This window comes from Melanostigma gelatinosum (genome assembly GCF_949748355.1).
Source record: "Melanostigma gelatinosum genome assembly, chromosome: 6".
In the NCBI taxonomy this organism is placed as follows: Eukaryota; Metazoa; Chordata; class Actinopteri; order Perciformes; family Zoarcidae; genus Melanostigma; species Melanostigma gelatinosum.
In genome coordinates this window covers 1,635,359-1,649,440 of record NC_136639.1, presented here as the reverse complement: position 1 = coordinate 1,649,440, position 14,082 = coordinate 1,635,359, and the positions used below count along the sequence as shown (strand labels likewise).

At 43.1% G+C, this 14,082-nt stretch overlaps 1 protein-coding gene across 1 annotated transcript in view; it reads right to left on the bottom strand.

Moving 5' to 3' along the window:
* The window catches only part of snx2 (sorting nexin 2), a 27,001-nt gene extending 13,531 nt beyond the window's left edge, over positions 1-13,470 (bottom strand). The window contains exons 1-10 of the mRNA XM_079270021.1: positions 13,278-13,470; positions 9,000-9,099; positions 8,350-8,510; positions 7,458-7,524; positions 6,266-6,309; positions 5,353-5,494; positions 4,167-4,245; positions 2,876-2,951; positions 941-1,054; positions 1-6 (exon numbers count right to left, since the gene is read on the bottom strand). The exon at positions 1-6 is cut by the window's left edge and continues 88 nt beyond it. Coding sequence (XP_079126147.1) covers positions 1-6; positions 941-1,054; positions 2,876-2,951; positions 4,167-4,245; positions 5,353-5,494; positions 6,266-6,309; positions 7,458-7,524; positions 8,350-8,510; positions 9,000-9,099; positions 13,278-13,376 — 888 coding nt within the window. The 5' untranslated portion in view covers positions 13,377-13,470. The remainder of the gene's footprint in view (positions 7-940; positions 1,055-2,875; positions 2,952-4,166; positions 4,246-5,352; positions 5,495-6,265; positions 6,310-7,457; positions 7,525-8,349; positions 8,511-8,999; positions 9,100-13,277) is intronic.
* Positions 13,471-14,082: the final 612 nt, after the last annotated feature.

The window sequence follows — 14,082 nt, the reverse complement described above, 5'->3', positions numbered from 1 at the left end:
AAACCACTAAAACACACAGGACACTAGTTTTTAACTTCCTCCTCCCTTATCTATATCCTTTCTGTCTTCCTCCCCTCCTGCTTCCTTAGCTCACATTTCCTTTCCTCCCCATCTTCTCGACAGTTATTTCCTATTCTCCTTCCTCCCCTGCTCCCTTTAGCCTTATTGTGACCTCCTCTCCTCTTCCTCTCTTCTCCTCTTGTACATCCTCCTTCCTTCTACCCATTCCCTCCATCCTCTCTCCTTCCTCCTCCCTTGTTCCATCATTTCTTTCCTCCTCCCTTTCTGATTTCATCTTGGCTTTCTTCTTTTTTAAATTTCCGCATCTCTTTCTTCCTCCCTAGTTCTTTATTTCATGTTTACTTTCTCCCTACCTCCCTCGTCCCTACGTCTATGTTTCCTTTCCTCTTTCCTTCTCATCTTCTCTACATTCTTATGTCATTTTCTCTTTCCTCCTACACTACTACTTAATATATATTTCTTCCTTCCTCCCGTTCCATTCCGCCTTACTGCGACCTCCTTCTCTCCTCTTCCTCTCCTACTGTACCTCCTCTTTCCTTCTAGCCTTTCCCTCCACCCTTCATCCTTCCTTCCATCCTGCTTCCTCATTAAATCTCAGATTTGTATTTCCTACTTCCTTTCTTTCCCTTTCTCCTTCCATATCTAGATCCTCTTTCTTCCTCCCTAGTTCCTTACTTCCATGTTTCCTTGAGTCCATTCTTTCCTCCTTCCTTAGTAGCCGTTTCCTTTCTTCTTTCCTTCCCATCTTGTCCACATTCTTAATTCCCTTTCTTCTCTTTCAATAGCCACTGTTTGCTACAACAACACTTTCATCTTTCCCTCCCTTCCTTCCTTCCTTTCCTCCAGCCTTCCTGAGCCTCCTCTCCTCTTCCCTTTTCCTCCTCCCTTCTATCCTCCTCTTCCTTCCTCCTCCACTCACAGCGTCCGACTCGTTCATCTTGATGGTCATCTTGGTGACGGCTTCAGCGGCCTTGTTGACCATTCGGAGGAGTCCGGCGCTGCTCAGAGCCTGAGTGCTGACCGCCCGCGGCAACTAGACAACAAACAAACAAACAAACAGCATCAGTGGTTAAACTCATTGATAAATTCATTTCTACAACAATACCTCCTTCAGTACAACAACAGAGTGACGAGCAGGAGGCAACCGCCGGTTCTTTAAAGTCTTAAAGCTGCATTCTCTCTAGTGTCCACCAGGGGGCGACTCCTCTGGTTGTATAGAAGTCTATAGAAAATGACTACTTCTCTCTTGATTTATTCCCTCAGTAAACATTGTAAACATGAGTTTATGTCTCAATCTCTAGTTTCAAGTCTTCTTCAATACAGCATGATGTTCATTTAGTACATTATGGTCCATTTAGAGTCACACAGACCATAAAGCAGGGGATGCTTTAGGGCGGGGCTACTGTGATTGGCAGGTCTCTACCAGAGACTGTCTCTGACGTCCAGGTACAGAGGTTCAGGTATCTCAAAGACATCTCAAGACACAAGACTTGTCTATATATTAATTGATCATGAAAAGAATACTCATATTTCCTGTTGTACATTTTTTGTGGGATTAAGTTGTACTGTTCTTGCATATTTGAAAACGTTAAAATAAAATAAAGTCAGGTTTTCATTCCATTATTATTATTATTATTCTAAGTTGCTTTAATTTGGCTACTTTTTAAAATCACTTTTAAGTTACAATCAATAGAAATAAACACTTCCTGTGCTGATGTGTCACGATAAGTCTCGTATATTACAGTGAAATAATGAAATAATGTGAGCCATTAATTATATGTATTAATATTTTCTACCTGGACTTCATTGGTTCGTTCTCGTCGGTTTAAAACAGTCTTTTCTCTTCCTGCTTCATCCTTTACATTTCTATTTGTCTTCCTTCCTCTGGGTTCTTGTCTCCCTTTAATTCTCTCACTTCTTTCTCTCCGGTCGCCTCATTTCAAACCTCCCCCGCTTCCATTTCATCCATTTGCTCTACTTACCTGTTGATTTTTCACTTTGTTTAGCCGGCTCTTTCTCCTCTCCCTCCCATCTCTCTAAACTCTATCACAGCTGTGGTCTCCTCCCCCCTTCTGATTGGGATGTCTCCCACATTTTAGCTCCAATCAGATTTAATGTGTCGAGCAACTTTAACCATCGTATAAAGAACAAAAACAAGCTGAAAACGAGGGACGTCCATCTGAAAATAGGCTCATTTTTCTTCATTTTGGAAAAGTTTACTTTTCTCCCGGACATCGGCTTCAGGGTCCCCCCTCCCCCTTCCTCCCTCCTTCTCCAATCTCATTCACCGGGACGGCTCGGGTCCCCGGGGCCCCTCGCTGGGGGGGGGGGGGGGGGGTTGTGTTTCATTAAGCGAGGCCGATCAAGCATCCGAGTGATTCATCTGTTAAATCGGTGACACCAAGCCATTTATTGTGGACCCAACGCAATCCCACAAACACTAGAGAGGGGTGAGGGGGGGGGGCAGTGTTTACAGGGGGTTTAGTCGGAGTGGACAATAAAGCCAGGAAACAGGAAACGCCGCAGGCCCTTAAACCCAGAGGCAGTTTTTAAAGAGGCTTCGTAGCGTCGACCTTCACTGCTCGAAGCGAAGAAAAAGTCAGAGAGAGTTTCTGTGCAGAAGCATCGTCTCTGTCTTTTGGATCAGAGTGAGACATCACATCACAGAGGACCAGTCGCGGTCCCCAGAGGATGAACGCCCACGACCCCCTGACCCCCCCACTGGTGTCAGAGTAACCAAGTCCTTCGAAAGCTTGTAAAGAGACGAGGAGCAGAGAGGCTTTGTTGTGACGGATGTAAACAGCTGATCAGATGCGTTCAGGTTCTTCAGGTAAAATGCAGTTTTTTCTTTTACCTCCGAGCTCTCCAGAAACTGCAGCACGTCGGGATCCTTCAGCAGGATGGGATGCTTCACCGTCCTCATCAGATACCTGCAGGAGACACAGGATTCGTTCAGCTTCCTGACCCAGTTAGATCCGTGTTCTGCTGCTTGTTGTTGTTGGAAACCAGCTCCTGATCGGTTGGCGTCACAACGTCAACATCCTTCATATCTGGAGGTTCTCAGCCGTTTGTCAACTCAGTGGCATAACGTCACAAAATATAAGTGAAGTGTAGTTTTAAATGTTGCTAAAACATCTGCATCCCTCAACATATAGTCCAATAATAATAATAATAATAATACTTTAGATATAAAGCACCTTTCCAAAAAAAGGTTTACAAATGTTACAATTGAGGATCTATGTCTCCAAAACATTTATAAAAAAATGAAAGTTAAGAATTTTAAGTGTGTGTCCATCAGTGTGGAGTTCTGCAGCTCTGAGCTCCATCAGCTGACCTTCCTGTCAATCAAACACCTTCAGTAAAGGCCAGCGGAATGCCAGCCCCGCCCACCTCCTCGGTATTCAACACGCACGTACATGAACATGCGTGTTGTGATAATGATGTATCTAATATTTGTGGTTTAACCTTTCGGCCTGTAAAGTTCTGACCGGGTTGCTCTTCTCTCACACACACACACACACACACACACACACACACACACACACACACACACACACACACACACACACACACACACACACACACACACACACACACACACACACACACACACACACACACACACACACACACACACACACACACACACACACACACACACGTTATTTTCTTTCCCTCGTGTTTATAATCCAGTGTTCTTTTAAAAACACCATATCGTTGGATTTTCAACTTCCCGATGGTCCCTGAACACATCATGTGTGACAGACACTGTGACAGACAGACACTGAGACATCTAGTCAGAAACATGTTATCCTTCATGTTCTCATTATAAACCTCTCCTCTCATGAAGAGGTCACTTTAACCAGGTTGTGTGAAAACATTAAAGTGTGAAACTATGAAGTCATGATGGATTCATCTGAGACCAACAGTCATGTGACCACAAGGAGGAGAAACTGACTGAACTTCAGGCTGGGATGACAAAAGAGGTTGTAAAGATTTAAATATTTATTTATCATTTCCTTTTAACCAACATTGGGAACCTTTCTATGATTCCTGAGAGGGAGGAGATGGCTCTAAAATAACCAACGGATTGATGATTTTAATATTCATTTTGTTCGTGCTGACCATCATCTTTAAAACCGTACCTCTCCAGAGCAGACCTCCTCTTCTCCACAAACTCGTTGGACGACTGGTCCTCCTTCCCCACCTTCACCTTGGTCATCCCTGCAGACGTTCATTAACATATAACCGGTTAACAAACAGCTAATTATGCATCACGTTCACGTTAAAGCAGCTTGATAGTGTCAGTCACACGTCTTTTATTTTGTAGGAAGTGTCTTTACTAACAGACATTCTTTAGTTTAGTAGACGGAGAACAACTCTGTTCTAAGAGACAAAGACCCTCTGAGACACAGAAGAAGAAATCAGCAGGAAGCTTAGATTTAAACCGTTTATGTATTCACATTGACCGTTTGTATTCACATTGACCGTTTGTATTCACATTGACCGTTTGTATTCACATTGACCGTTTGTATTCACATTGACCGTTTGTATTCACATTGACCGTTTGTATTCACATTGACCGTTTGTATTCACATTGACCGTTTGTATTCACATTGACCGTTTGTATTCACATTGACCGTTTGTATTCACATTGACCGTTTGTATTCACATTGACCGTTTGTATTCACATTGACCGTTTGTATTCACATTGACCGTTTGTATTCACATTGACTGTTTGTATTCACATTGACTGTTTGTATTCACATTGACCGTTTGTATTCACATTGACCGTTTGTATTCACATTGACCGTTTGTATTCACATTGACCGTTTGTATTCACATTGACCGTTTGTATTCACATTGACCGTTTGTATTCATATTGACCGTTTGTATTCATATTGACCGTTTGTATTCATATTGACCGTTTGTATTCATATTGACCGTTTGTATTCATATTGACTGTTTGTATTCATATTGACTGTTTGTATTCATATTGACCGTTTGTATTAATATTGACCGTTTGTATTAATATTGACTGTTTGTATTCATATTGACTGTTTGTATTAATATTGACTGTTTGTATTAATATTGACTGTTTGTATTAATATTGACTGTTTGTATTAATATTGACTGTTTGTATTAATATTGACTGTTTGTATTAATATTGACTGTTTGTTTAACATTACTGAAGTTAACTAAAGTCTGTTTTATTTGTGACCCTCTGAAAGTACCGAAACGACCCAAACAGACTCCCTAAACCTCAGTTTGGACAATCGTTATCAGTCGTTGGAGAGTTCAGCTCGTGTGTGCAGCGGTGGCTTTGCTTACCCACAATGCTTTTCTCCGGCGCAGGGGGGACGATGTAGCCGATGTGAAGATACTTGGAGGCCAGCTTGCTGTGCAGACCCAGGAAATCACTGAAACGCCTTTTTACTGAAAACTCACGACTCTTAAACAGAGACATGGAGGTCTGGATGAGAGAGGACGAGAGACAGAAAGAGACGTTAAGAGACATAATGAAGAGACAAAGAGAAGTAAAGATATAAAGAGAAGTGAAGAGACAAAAAGAGACATTAAGAGACGTAAAGAGACATTAAGAGACGTAAAGAGACATTAAGAGACAAAAAGAGACATTAAGAGACGTAAAGAGACATTAAGAGACGTAAAGAGACATAATGAAGAGACAAAGGGACATAAAGATATAAAGAGAAGTGGAGACAAAAAGAGACACGAAGAGACGCAAAGAGACATAATGAAGAGACAAAGAGGCGTAAAGATATAAAGAGAAGTGAAGACAAAAAGAGACAAAAAGAGACATTAAGAGACGTAAAGAGACATTAAGAGACGTAAAGAGACATAATGAAGAGACAAAGGAATGTCCCTTCTACTCCTGTTGTTTCTATTGGTTTAGCTTCAGTAGTTATGTTTATTTATGAGCTCAAATAACACCAAAGTACATTAAAGGAGTACAAAATAAATGGTGCTGGTGAGATAAATTATGAACACATCTCACCATACAGTTTGATATGTTTAATGCTAACATTAGCCATGCTAACATACTGTAATATTGTAAGTTATTCAGCTAAGAGAAAGGCTGAGTCTCACACAGTCCACTTCAGACTGATACAGGCCGAGTGTGACACTCAGATGTCCCATCAAGGCCACCGTACGAGGACTTAGCTCAACGTTATTGTATCTGGTCTAAGAGCAGAAGAGGTGTCCAACAATTCTGTTTCCTCACCTTGATCGACACTTTGTAGGCCATGTAGGCGTTCATCCCGTCACCTGAACACACACAAAACAGCTTTCAGCACACACACACACACACACACACACACACTCTAAACAGCATAAATACTTATTAGATATCAAACTGGTTAAACTGGTCTTTTCTGGGAGCAAACTGTTCTATTTGCCGTCTCTTTTGTGCATGTTTACATAAAGGGACGATGGAGTGAGTGAGTAGTTAGCAGCGACCCGCCAGGGCCCGCAGCGACCCGCCAGGGCCCGCAGCGACCCGCCAGGGCCCGCAGCGACGCGCCTGGGCCCGCAGCGACCCGCCAGGGCCCGCAGCGACCCGCCAGGGCCCGCAGCGACCCGCCAGGGCCCGCAGCGACCCGCCTGGGCCCGCAGCGACCCGCCAGGGCCCGCAGCGACCCGCCAGGGCCCGCAGCGACCCGCCAGGGCCCGCAGCGACCCGCCTGGGCCCGCAGCGACCCGCCAGGGCCCGCAGCGACCCGCCAGGGCCCGCAGCGACCCGCCAGGGCCCGCAGCGACCCGCCAGGGCCCGCAGCGACCCGCCTGGGCCCGCAGCGACCCGCCAGGGCCCGCAGCGACCCGCCAGGGCCCGCAGCGACCCGCCTGGGCCCGCAGCGACCCGCCAGGGCCCGCAGCGACCCGCCAGGGCCCGCAGCGACCCGCCAGGGCCCGCAGCGACCCGCCTGGGCCCGCAGCGACCCGCCAGGGCCCGCAGCGACCCGCCAGGGCCCGCAGCGACCCGTCAGGGCCCGCAGCGACCCGTCAGGGCCCGCAGCGACCCGTCAGGGCCCGCAGCGACCCGCCTGGGCCCGCAGCGACCCGCCAGGGCCCGCAGCGACCCGCCAGGGCCCGCAGCGACCCGTCAGGGCCCGCAGCGACCAGCCAGGGCCCGCAGCGACCCGCCAGAGCCCGCAGCGACCCGTCATTTAACTTTGTGCTGACGGCAGAGAGCTGAGGTGAAATATAAGGTCCATCACGTTCATCGGAGGAAGGAAGAGGGGGCTGATGGGAAATGTAGTGGCAGTCTGTCGAAACACTGGAACTATTCCTGGTAACTTAGCAAAATCATCAAATTCAAGAGAAGTCACTTTCCTCACATTGGCGCTGATCTTTGGTGAAACACACGTCTCATATCTCCGGGATACTCCAGGGCTGTGCCAACAGTGTGTACTCACCCACTTTCTCGGGGTCAGACACTGATATGTGCATGTCGAATGAATCGCCGCCTTCCTCTTCTTCAATCTGCACAAAACGGGAACAAAAAACACTTTTATTTTAGGTTTCCAGCCCTTTTCTTCCTGCTCCAGTGGTGGAAAGTACATTTAATAAAATACTGTACTTAATACAACTCTGAGTAGCTTGTTAACTTAGGAGGAGGGATCTCTGAGGAGCCATGAGGAGGACCCACGAGAACAGACTTCCAGGAAGTGTTTTAACAGAAGACACGCCCCCTCATTGTTCATCTGTCATGTGATTGGACGCTGCAGCCGATCGGACTGATGAGATTTTGTTCAACATGTAAACAGTGAAGACGGATCACAGATTAAACTCTAGTTCATATTTGATTCATTTATGATTCAACATCTGGTTTAAATAAATGTTCATTGTAGTCTGAACAACAAAAGGACCACAAACAACTTTCTACATTTATTAGAAAGATTTGTGTTTTCATGATCTGATGTTTCCCTCAATAACTTTATTATGAATATGATTAAAGTCAGAGAGAGCTGAAACACACACACACACACACACACACACACACACACACACACACACGAGCGAGAAAACGCTTTTTCCATCATTTATCATAATATCCACATTTTGTTAAAGCCGACTGACAGCTGATCCAGATGTGATCAGCTGTGATCTTTTGAACATATTTTGAAGCTAATACTTCAGCAGCATTTAAAATGCAGGCCTTTTACTTGTAACAAGTATTTATTCCATCACAGCCCAAAATATTACGTGTGTCGTCACTTAAAATGACAAACACAAAAACAGTTTGTCTCTTTTAGAATTAGTTTTCCAGCGGAAGCGTGCACATTGTATGTGTGTGTGAGTCGTCACCTCGTCGAAGGACGAGTGTGTGAACATGTCGTCGTGGGCGAGGCCGATGCGAGGCGTGATGACGGAGCAGGGGGGGGTGATGGGGGTGATGGCCGGCGACGGGCCGTCCGACAGCAGGACGTCTCTCTCCGGACTGTCCAACGAAACCTCCTCTGTGGCCTCTGGGACGGGACGGAGACGAGAGGAAACATTTAAAATAGAATCATCATCAATCACAGTCGTTGATTTCTATAAATCAGGATATAAATAGAAGGCTGAAGGCTTCTCTGAATCCCAGAAACACCACGCTGCTTTGAAAAGCCTATCAACTTAATTTACGACTGCAAAATGAGTTCGTCCAACCGTATTAAGTTAAGTCGGATCAACCCTTGTAAATAAGTTGAACCAACTGTAATACCTTAAGTTGATCCGACCCAAGTAAATTAAGTTGGACCGACGTGAATGCTTGATTCCTACAGAAAGCAGTTTAATCGTGTGGAAATTATTTCCATGATTTTATTAAGTTCGTTGGAAGTGTTGTCTCGAAGTGTAGCAGTGTCAGTAGAACGTAGAAGAGTTCAAATAAACAGAAATATAAACAATAAAGATTATCAATAAAGTGCAAATCCAAAGTATATATATATATATATATATATATATATGGTGTGTACCTGCAAACAGATCCTCTGGATCGTCATCGAACAGTGAATCCTGTTTGGGTCCATTTGAGTTGGTGCTGATGTCTTCAGCAGCTAGACTGGCTGGTTCTGACTGCGCGTGCACGCACACACACACACACACACACACACACACACACACACACACACAGGAAATACGTGTCACTCCTTGTGCAGCAGGAAAAAGGTCGACCAGACAATTCAATCTTACAACAAGTAAAAGAACAAACAGTGAGTGGATCTTTTTATGCACTAAACTTTTTAAATTCTTGGTATCAATGACTCAGTAAAGCTCCAGTATGATCTGGATTCCTCATTCATTTCAATAAGTGTGTTTCCACAGACACAGAACAACAAACAACAGGGTCGACCAGGTTGGGGTTCAACTTTTACTGCAACACTGTGCAACTTTATTGGGCAACACAACGCACCGCGTTGGCCAATTAAATCATGTTCATGCTCATATTCCTGCTCAATCACTTTGAAACAGGTTCAAAGATAAAAACCTTCAACCTCATGGATCCATGACTCAACCTGGATTATTGATAATCAACCGCCTGCAACCACGTCTGCTGACGTGCCCTTCAGCAAGGCAGCAAACCCAGACAACAGCTGCAAACACAAACGACTATGAATCAACTTAAAACGATCTCTCTCTGCACATCGACAGTTACTGAGTCACATGAGCAGGATGTGTCGCAACTTTATTACACACAGTTTTATGAATGTTCGTTGAGAGCTACAACCTCAAAGAAGAGATTCTAACTCTCTGATAAACTGAAGCAAACGACTGAAGCTCGTTCTACAGCAGATGTTCTGAACATCTGGAAATGAGGATACAGGAAAACAAACATTTGAACTCCCCCAACATAACTTCTAGAATGATGTATTTCAGTCACAGGTCTTTCTTTAATAAGAAGGAACAATGTGGAGGATCTCGGTTTGCTTCTCTTTGGCGGCCCCTGTGGTGATCAGTGGTCATTACATGTTGAACGTTGCAGTCGATGTTTGAGAAAAACAAAGTAAAGTTCTGCTGTGGACGTACGTTAGACTCCTTAAAGTATCAACATCAGTAAAAGTGAACATTATGCTTATAATGTGTTCACCTCTTTGATCTCTACAAACAGAGTCATTCATAAAACATGATTCAACCGCTCAGATCAGGAGCTGCTGCTCCAAATACAACGTTCACTTAAACTGAAACATTTTCTTTTCCACTTTTAAAGACAGTATTATGACCTCATAATTCATTTTATAATTAAAGTACGAGTCCAGTGTTTCTCTGTAGAGTTCAACTAAACTCATGAATTAAACAAACAGGAGATTTAAACATTTTAATCTGCGGTTAACTTCAGAGGAAACAGGAAGTTCACGCCTCACTCACATTTATACTTTATATTGAAATATATTGATACTTTGTAACCTTGAGAGTCCGAGTATGTTAAGGTGAAGCAGTTTCTTCATTTAGAGATTCCTCCTCTTTTAGGAGTTTTATGATTTCTCATTTTATTGCTCATAAATACGTCTTTGTGTTCATTTAACGGTGAATATATGTGTACGTTTATTCAGTGGCTTTAGGAAACACACAAGGAGTTCAGTGAGAAAAGCAACATTAACATTTAGAAGCTTTAGAAACAGGAAGTCTTCAGGATATCAAACCTTAGTTTCTTTATAAAACATGTATACTTGACTTGTTTACAGGGTTTGTCTGACGGTAATACAGTAGTTTATGGATACGAGTTTAAAGTTCATTCGAATCCCTCCTCTCTATAGTGGTTAGTTTGTGGAGATTTTCTGAGTTACACTTGTGTTTTTGATTCTTCACGGTTTATTTTGTTTCATGTATAACTCATTAAATATTTAACTTTCTTAGGTAACAACTCAACTTTAATATAGAGAAACATCTGGATCTGTTTTTGATCTTCAGGTGGAGGTTCATCACCTGGACGGACAAACTCTCTGACCCCGATGATGAAGAGGAAGATGGAGAGAATTTTAGCTGAGCAGATAGAAAAAGGAGGGAGGAGGATGGAGGGAGGGAGAAGAGGAAACGAGTGATGACACAGAAGAGCTTCCTGACTCCTTACTCAGCAAAACACACACAGAGAGGTGACAGGAAACACACACACACACACAGACACACACACACTGATGTGGATTCAACAAGCAAACATTTAGGACAAGATTAAACTTTTAAATATCAGATTACAAACATTATGAATCTCCTGCTGGTCCAACGTTACCCACAATGCAACGCTCAATTGATTTAGTTAAACTGTGAAAAGCTACAAGAACCAGCAACATGAAGTCTAACCGACCACTCAATGAAGAACTTCTCACAGCTACCAATAAAAACTCACAGAAGGAAACAATGAAGAAGCCCCAATGTGTTAAACGCACTGTTAGCAGCTAGCTGCTAGCATGGCTAGGACTCAGGAAGTATCTGTGAGCAACGGGGAACACGAGGACACGACACAGGAAACTGAATGAAGCCGCTGACGTCCACAGAAACTGTAATCTACTAAATCCCTACAGAGACGTTTACATATCAGTGAGGGTGGACGAAATAATGGAAACACTCTAAAGTATAAAAAGCAACGAAAAACTACAAGTACACGTCTCTGAAACCAGTTTAACTGAACACTGAATAGTAAATAAAGTTCAATATTCAGTTGAACATTTGTTTCTAGTATCTGATCATGTTTCATTGTAAACAACCAATCAGTGTTTAAACCAACAGGATTAACGTTAGCAGCACCGCTAACCAACAGGAGGCGAGCTAGTAACGTTAGCAGCACCGCTAACGGCCAACCAACAGGAGGAGAGCTAGTAACGTTAGCAGCACCGCTAACGGCCAACCAACAGGAGGAGAGCTAGTAACGTTAGCAGCACCGCTAACGGCTAACCAACAGGAGGAGAGCTAGTAACGTTAGCAGCACCGCTAATGGCTAACCAACAGGAGGAGAGCTAGTAACGTTAGCAGCACCGCTAACCAACAGGAGGAGAGCTAGTAACGTTAGCAGCACCGCTAACGGCTAACCAACAGGAGAGCTCGTAACGTTAGCAGCACTGTGTAACATCATTCAGAGTGTTTATTGGTCCTTGTGAGACACACACACACACACACACACACACACACACACACACACACACACACACACACACACACACACACACACACACACACACACACACACACACACACACACACACACACACACACACACACACAAATCCAGAGTGCTGACATGACGAAAACAAAAAAAAACAGCCCTGTGTGTACGTGTGCTGAAGTTGCAACACCACCAAAGAAGAAACTTATGTTTTATGATAATCTGAGATATTATTTAAAGAGATCTCACTATATTAACAAAAGATATTTACAGCTTTTAAAGTTCAATAAAAAACATTACATATTTAGGTTTTGCTCTCATCCACAACTATAACTCCTACTAACTGTTTTATAATAATAATAATAATAATTATAATAATAATAACAACAACGAGTTTCAAAAGGTTTTCGGTCCGTATTCTGAAACAAATGTCTGGATAGTAATATTAGAACAAAGCGGCAAAAATAAACATGTTTCACTTTATGAATTATTTCTTTCCACAAATAGAGGGTGGACACAATAATATGAACAGCAGCACAATCTAAATGCAACCAAAAACAACACCTTTGTGAAGCCTGACGTGTAGATTTAAAATACTGAAAGCTGTTGTGATCTTTGGCCACATTTAGTAGTTTTTAATTTGTTTAAGTCAGTAACGCGTCACCATCAGCACACAACTTCTACCATTAAATTAACATTTAAGATCAATTTAATACCAGAACTTCAAACACTGTCACTAAATAATTCACAAAAGAATCTTAATCTGCCGAACTGCGCTTTTACCCATTTTTCCCCAGTCCCTGAACGCATCACCACCCACACCTGTGTGACGGTCACCTGACCGCGAGCAAACACACCTATTCTGCGTTTTTTCTATCCTCCGCGCAAACATGACCCTTGTCAGCTCCCGTGACGGCCACCGTTACTGTTGTTACACCTCCAGTGGTCGTACAAACGGCTGTTAGCACAGAGATGACAAAGCAAAGCGAAGAATAAAAACACACCAGACTCCATTAAAAAAAACACCGCTTTAAGGTTCTCCTCCCCGCCTGCCCCCCCCTCCTCTAAGTTTACATCGGTTCCGAGCTGGAGGTATCACGCCCTGCCTGCAGGACCTCTCTTCGGCTTCCCTACATCACCTCCTCCGCCTCCCTCTCACCTCCAGGGTGCCGGTCTGCTCCGGGAACAGGTCCTCCCCGTCCTCCAGCTCGTGGAAGTCGGTGTGCTCCGGTGGAGGTTCCCTGGCTGTGTCCGCCATGGTCGCGTTGTTCCTGGGGCTGGATCGTGACGATGATGGCTAACTTAGCTTATACAGCTAACACGGACACATACACGCGCGCGTACAAACACCGACAGACCGCCGACTGACAGACAGAGGTGGGGGGGGAGTCAGGAGGTTTTCCCAGCTGTGTCATGTGACCAACAGGAGTCCTGATGGGAGTCAGAGAGGAGGAGAGGAGGTCTCACTCTGACAGGTTTTACTGGACCCGATAGTTAGACCTCACGAGAACTTTAAGGTTTTCACACAATTGTCCTTTTTTTTTTTTTTTTTAAAGATTCCTCAAAACCTCTAAATTTGACTATTTATATTAGTTTTAAAATCATTAATAATTTTCAATAATTCTAATTGAGAATAAAACAAATATAATAATTAAATTATATTTCATAAATACATTATTTAAACACAATTTAAAGTAATAATTTTAACTGAAAATGATTTAATTTGACATATTTATCTTTTTTCTCAAAACCTTTTAGAAATCTCTAAATTTGTCCATAGTTAGAGATTTTAAATAATTCTAGTCAAGTTAATAATTATTTTAGAATAAAATCAATATAATAAATATATTCAATAATTCAATTATTTAACATTATTTCAACACAATGTAAAATAATAAAAAATATTAACTAAATTAATGTTGAAAGGATTTAATTTCGCAAAATTAGCCTTTTTTCAAAACCTC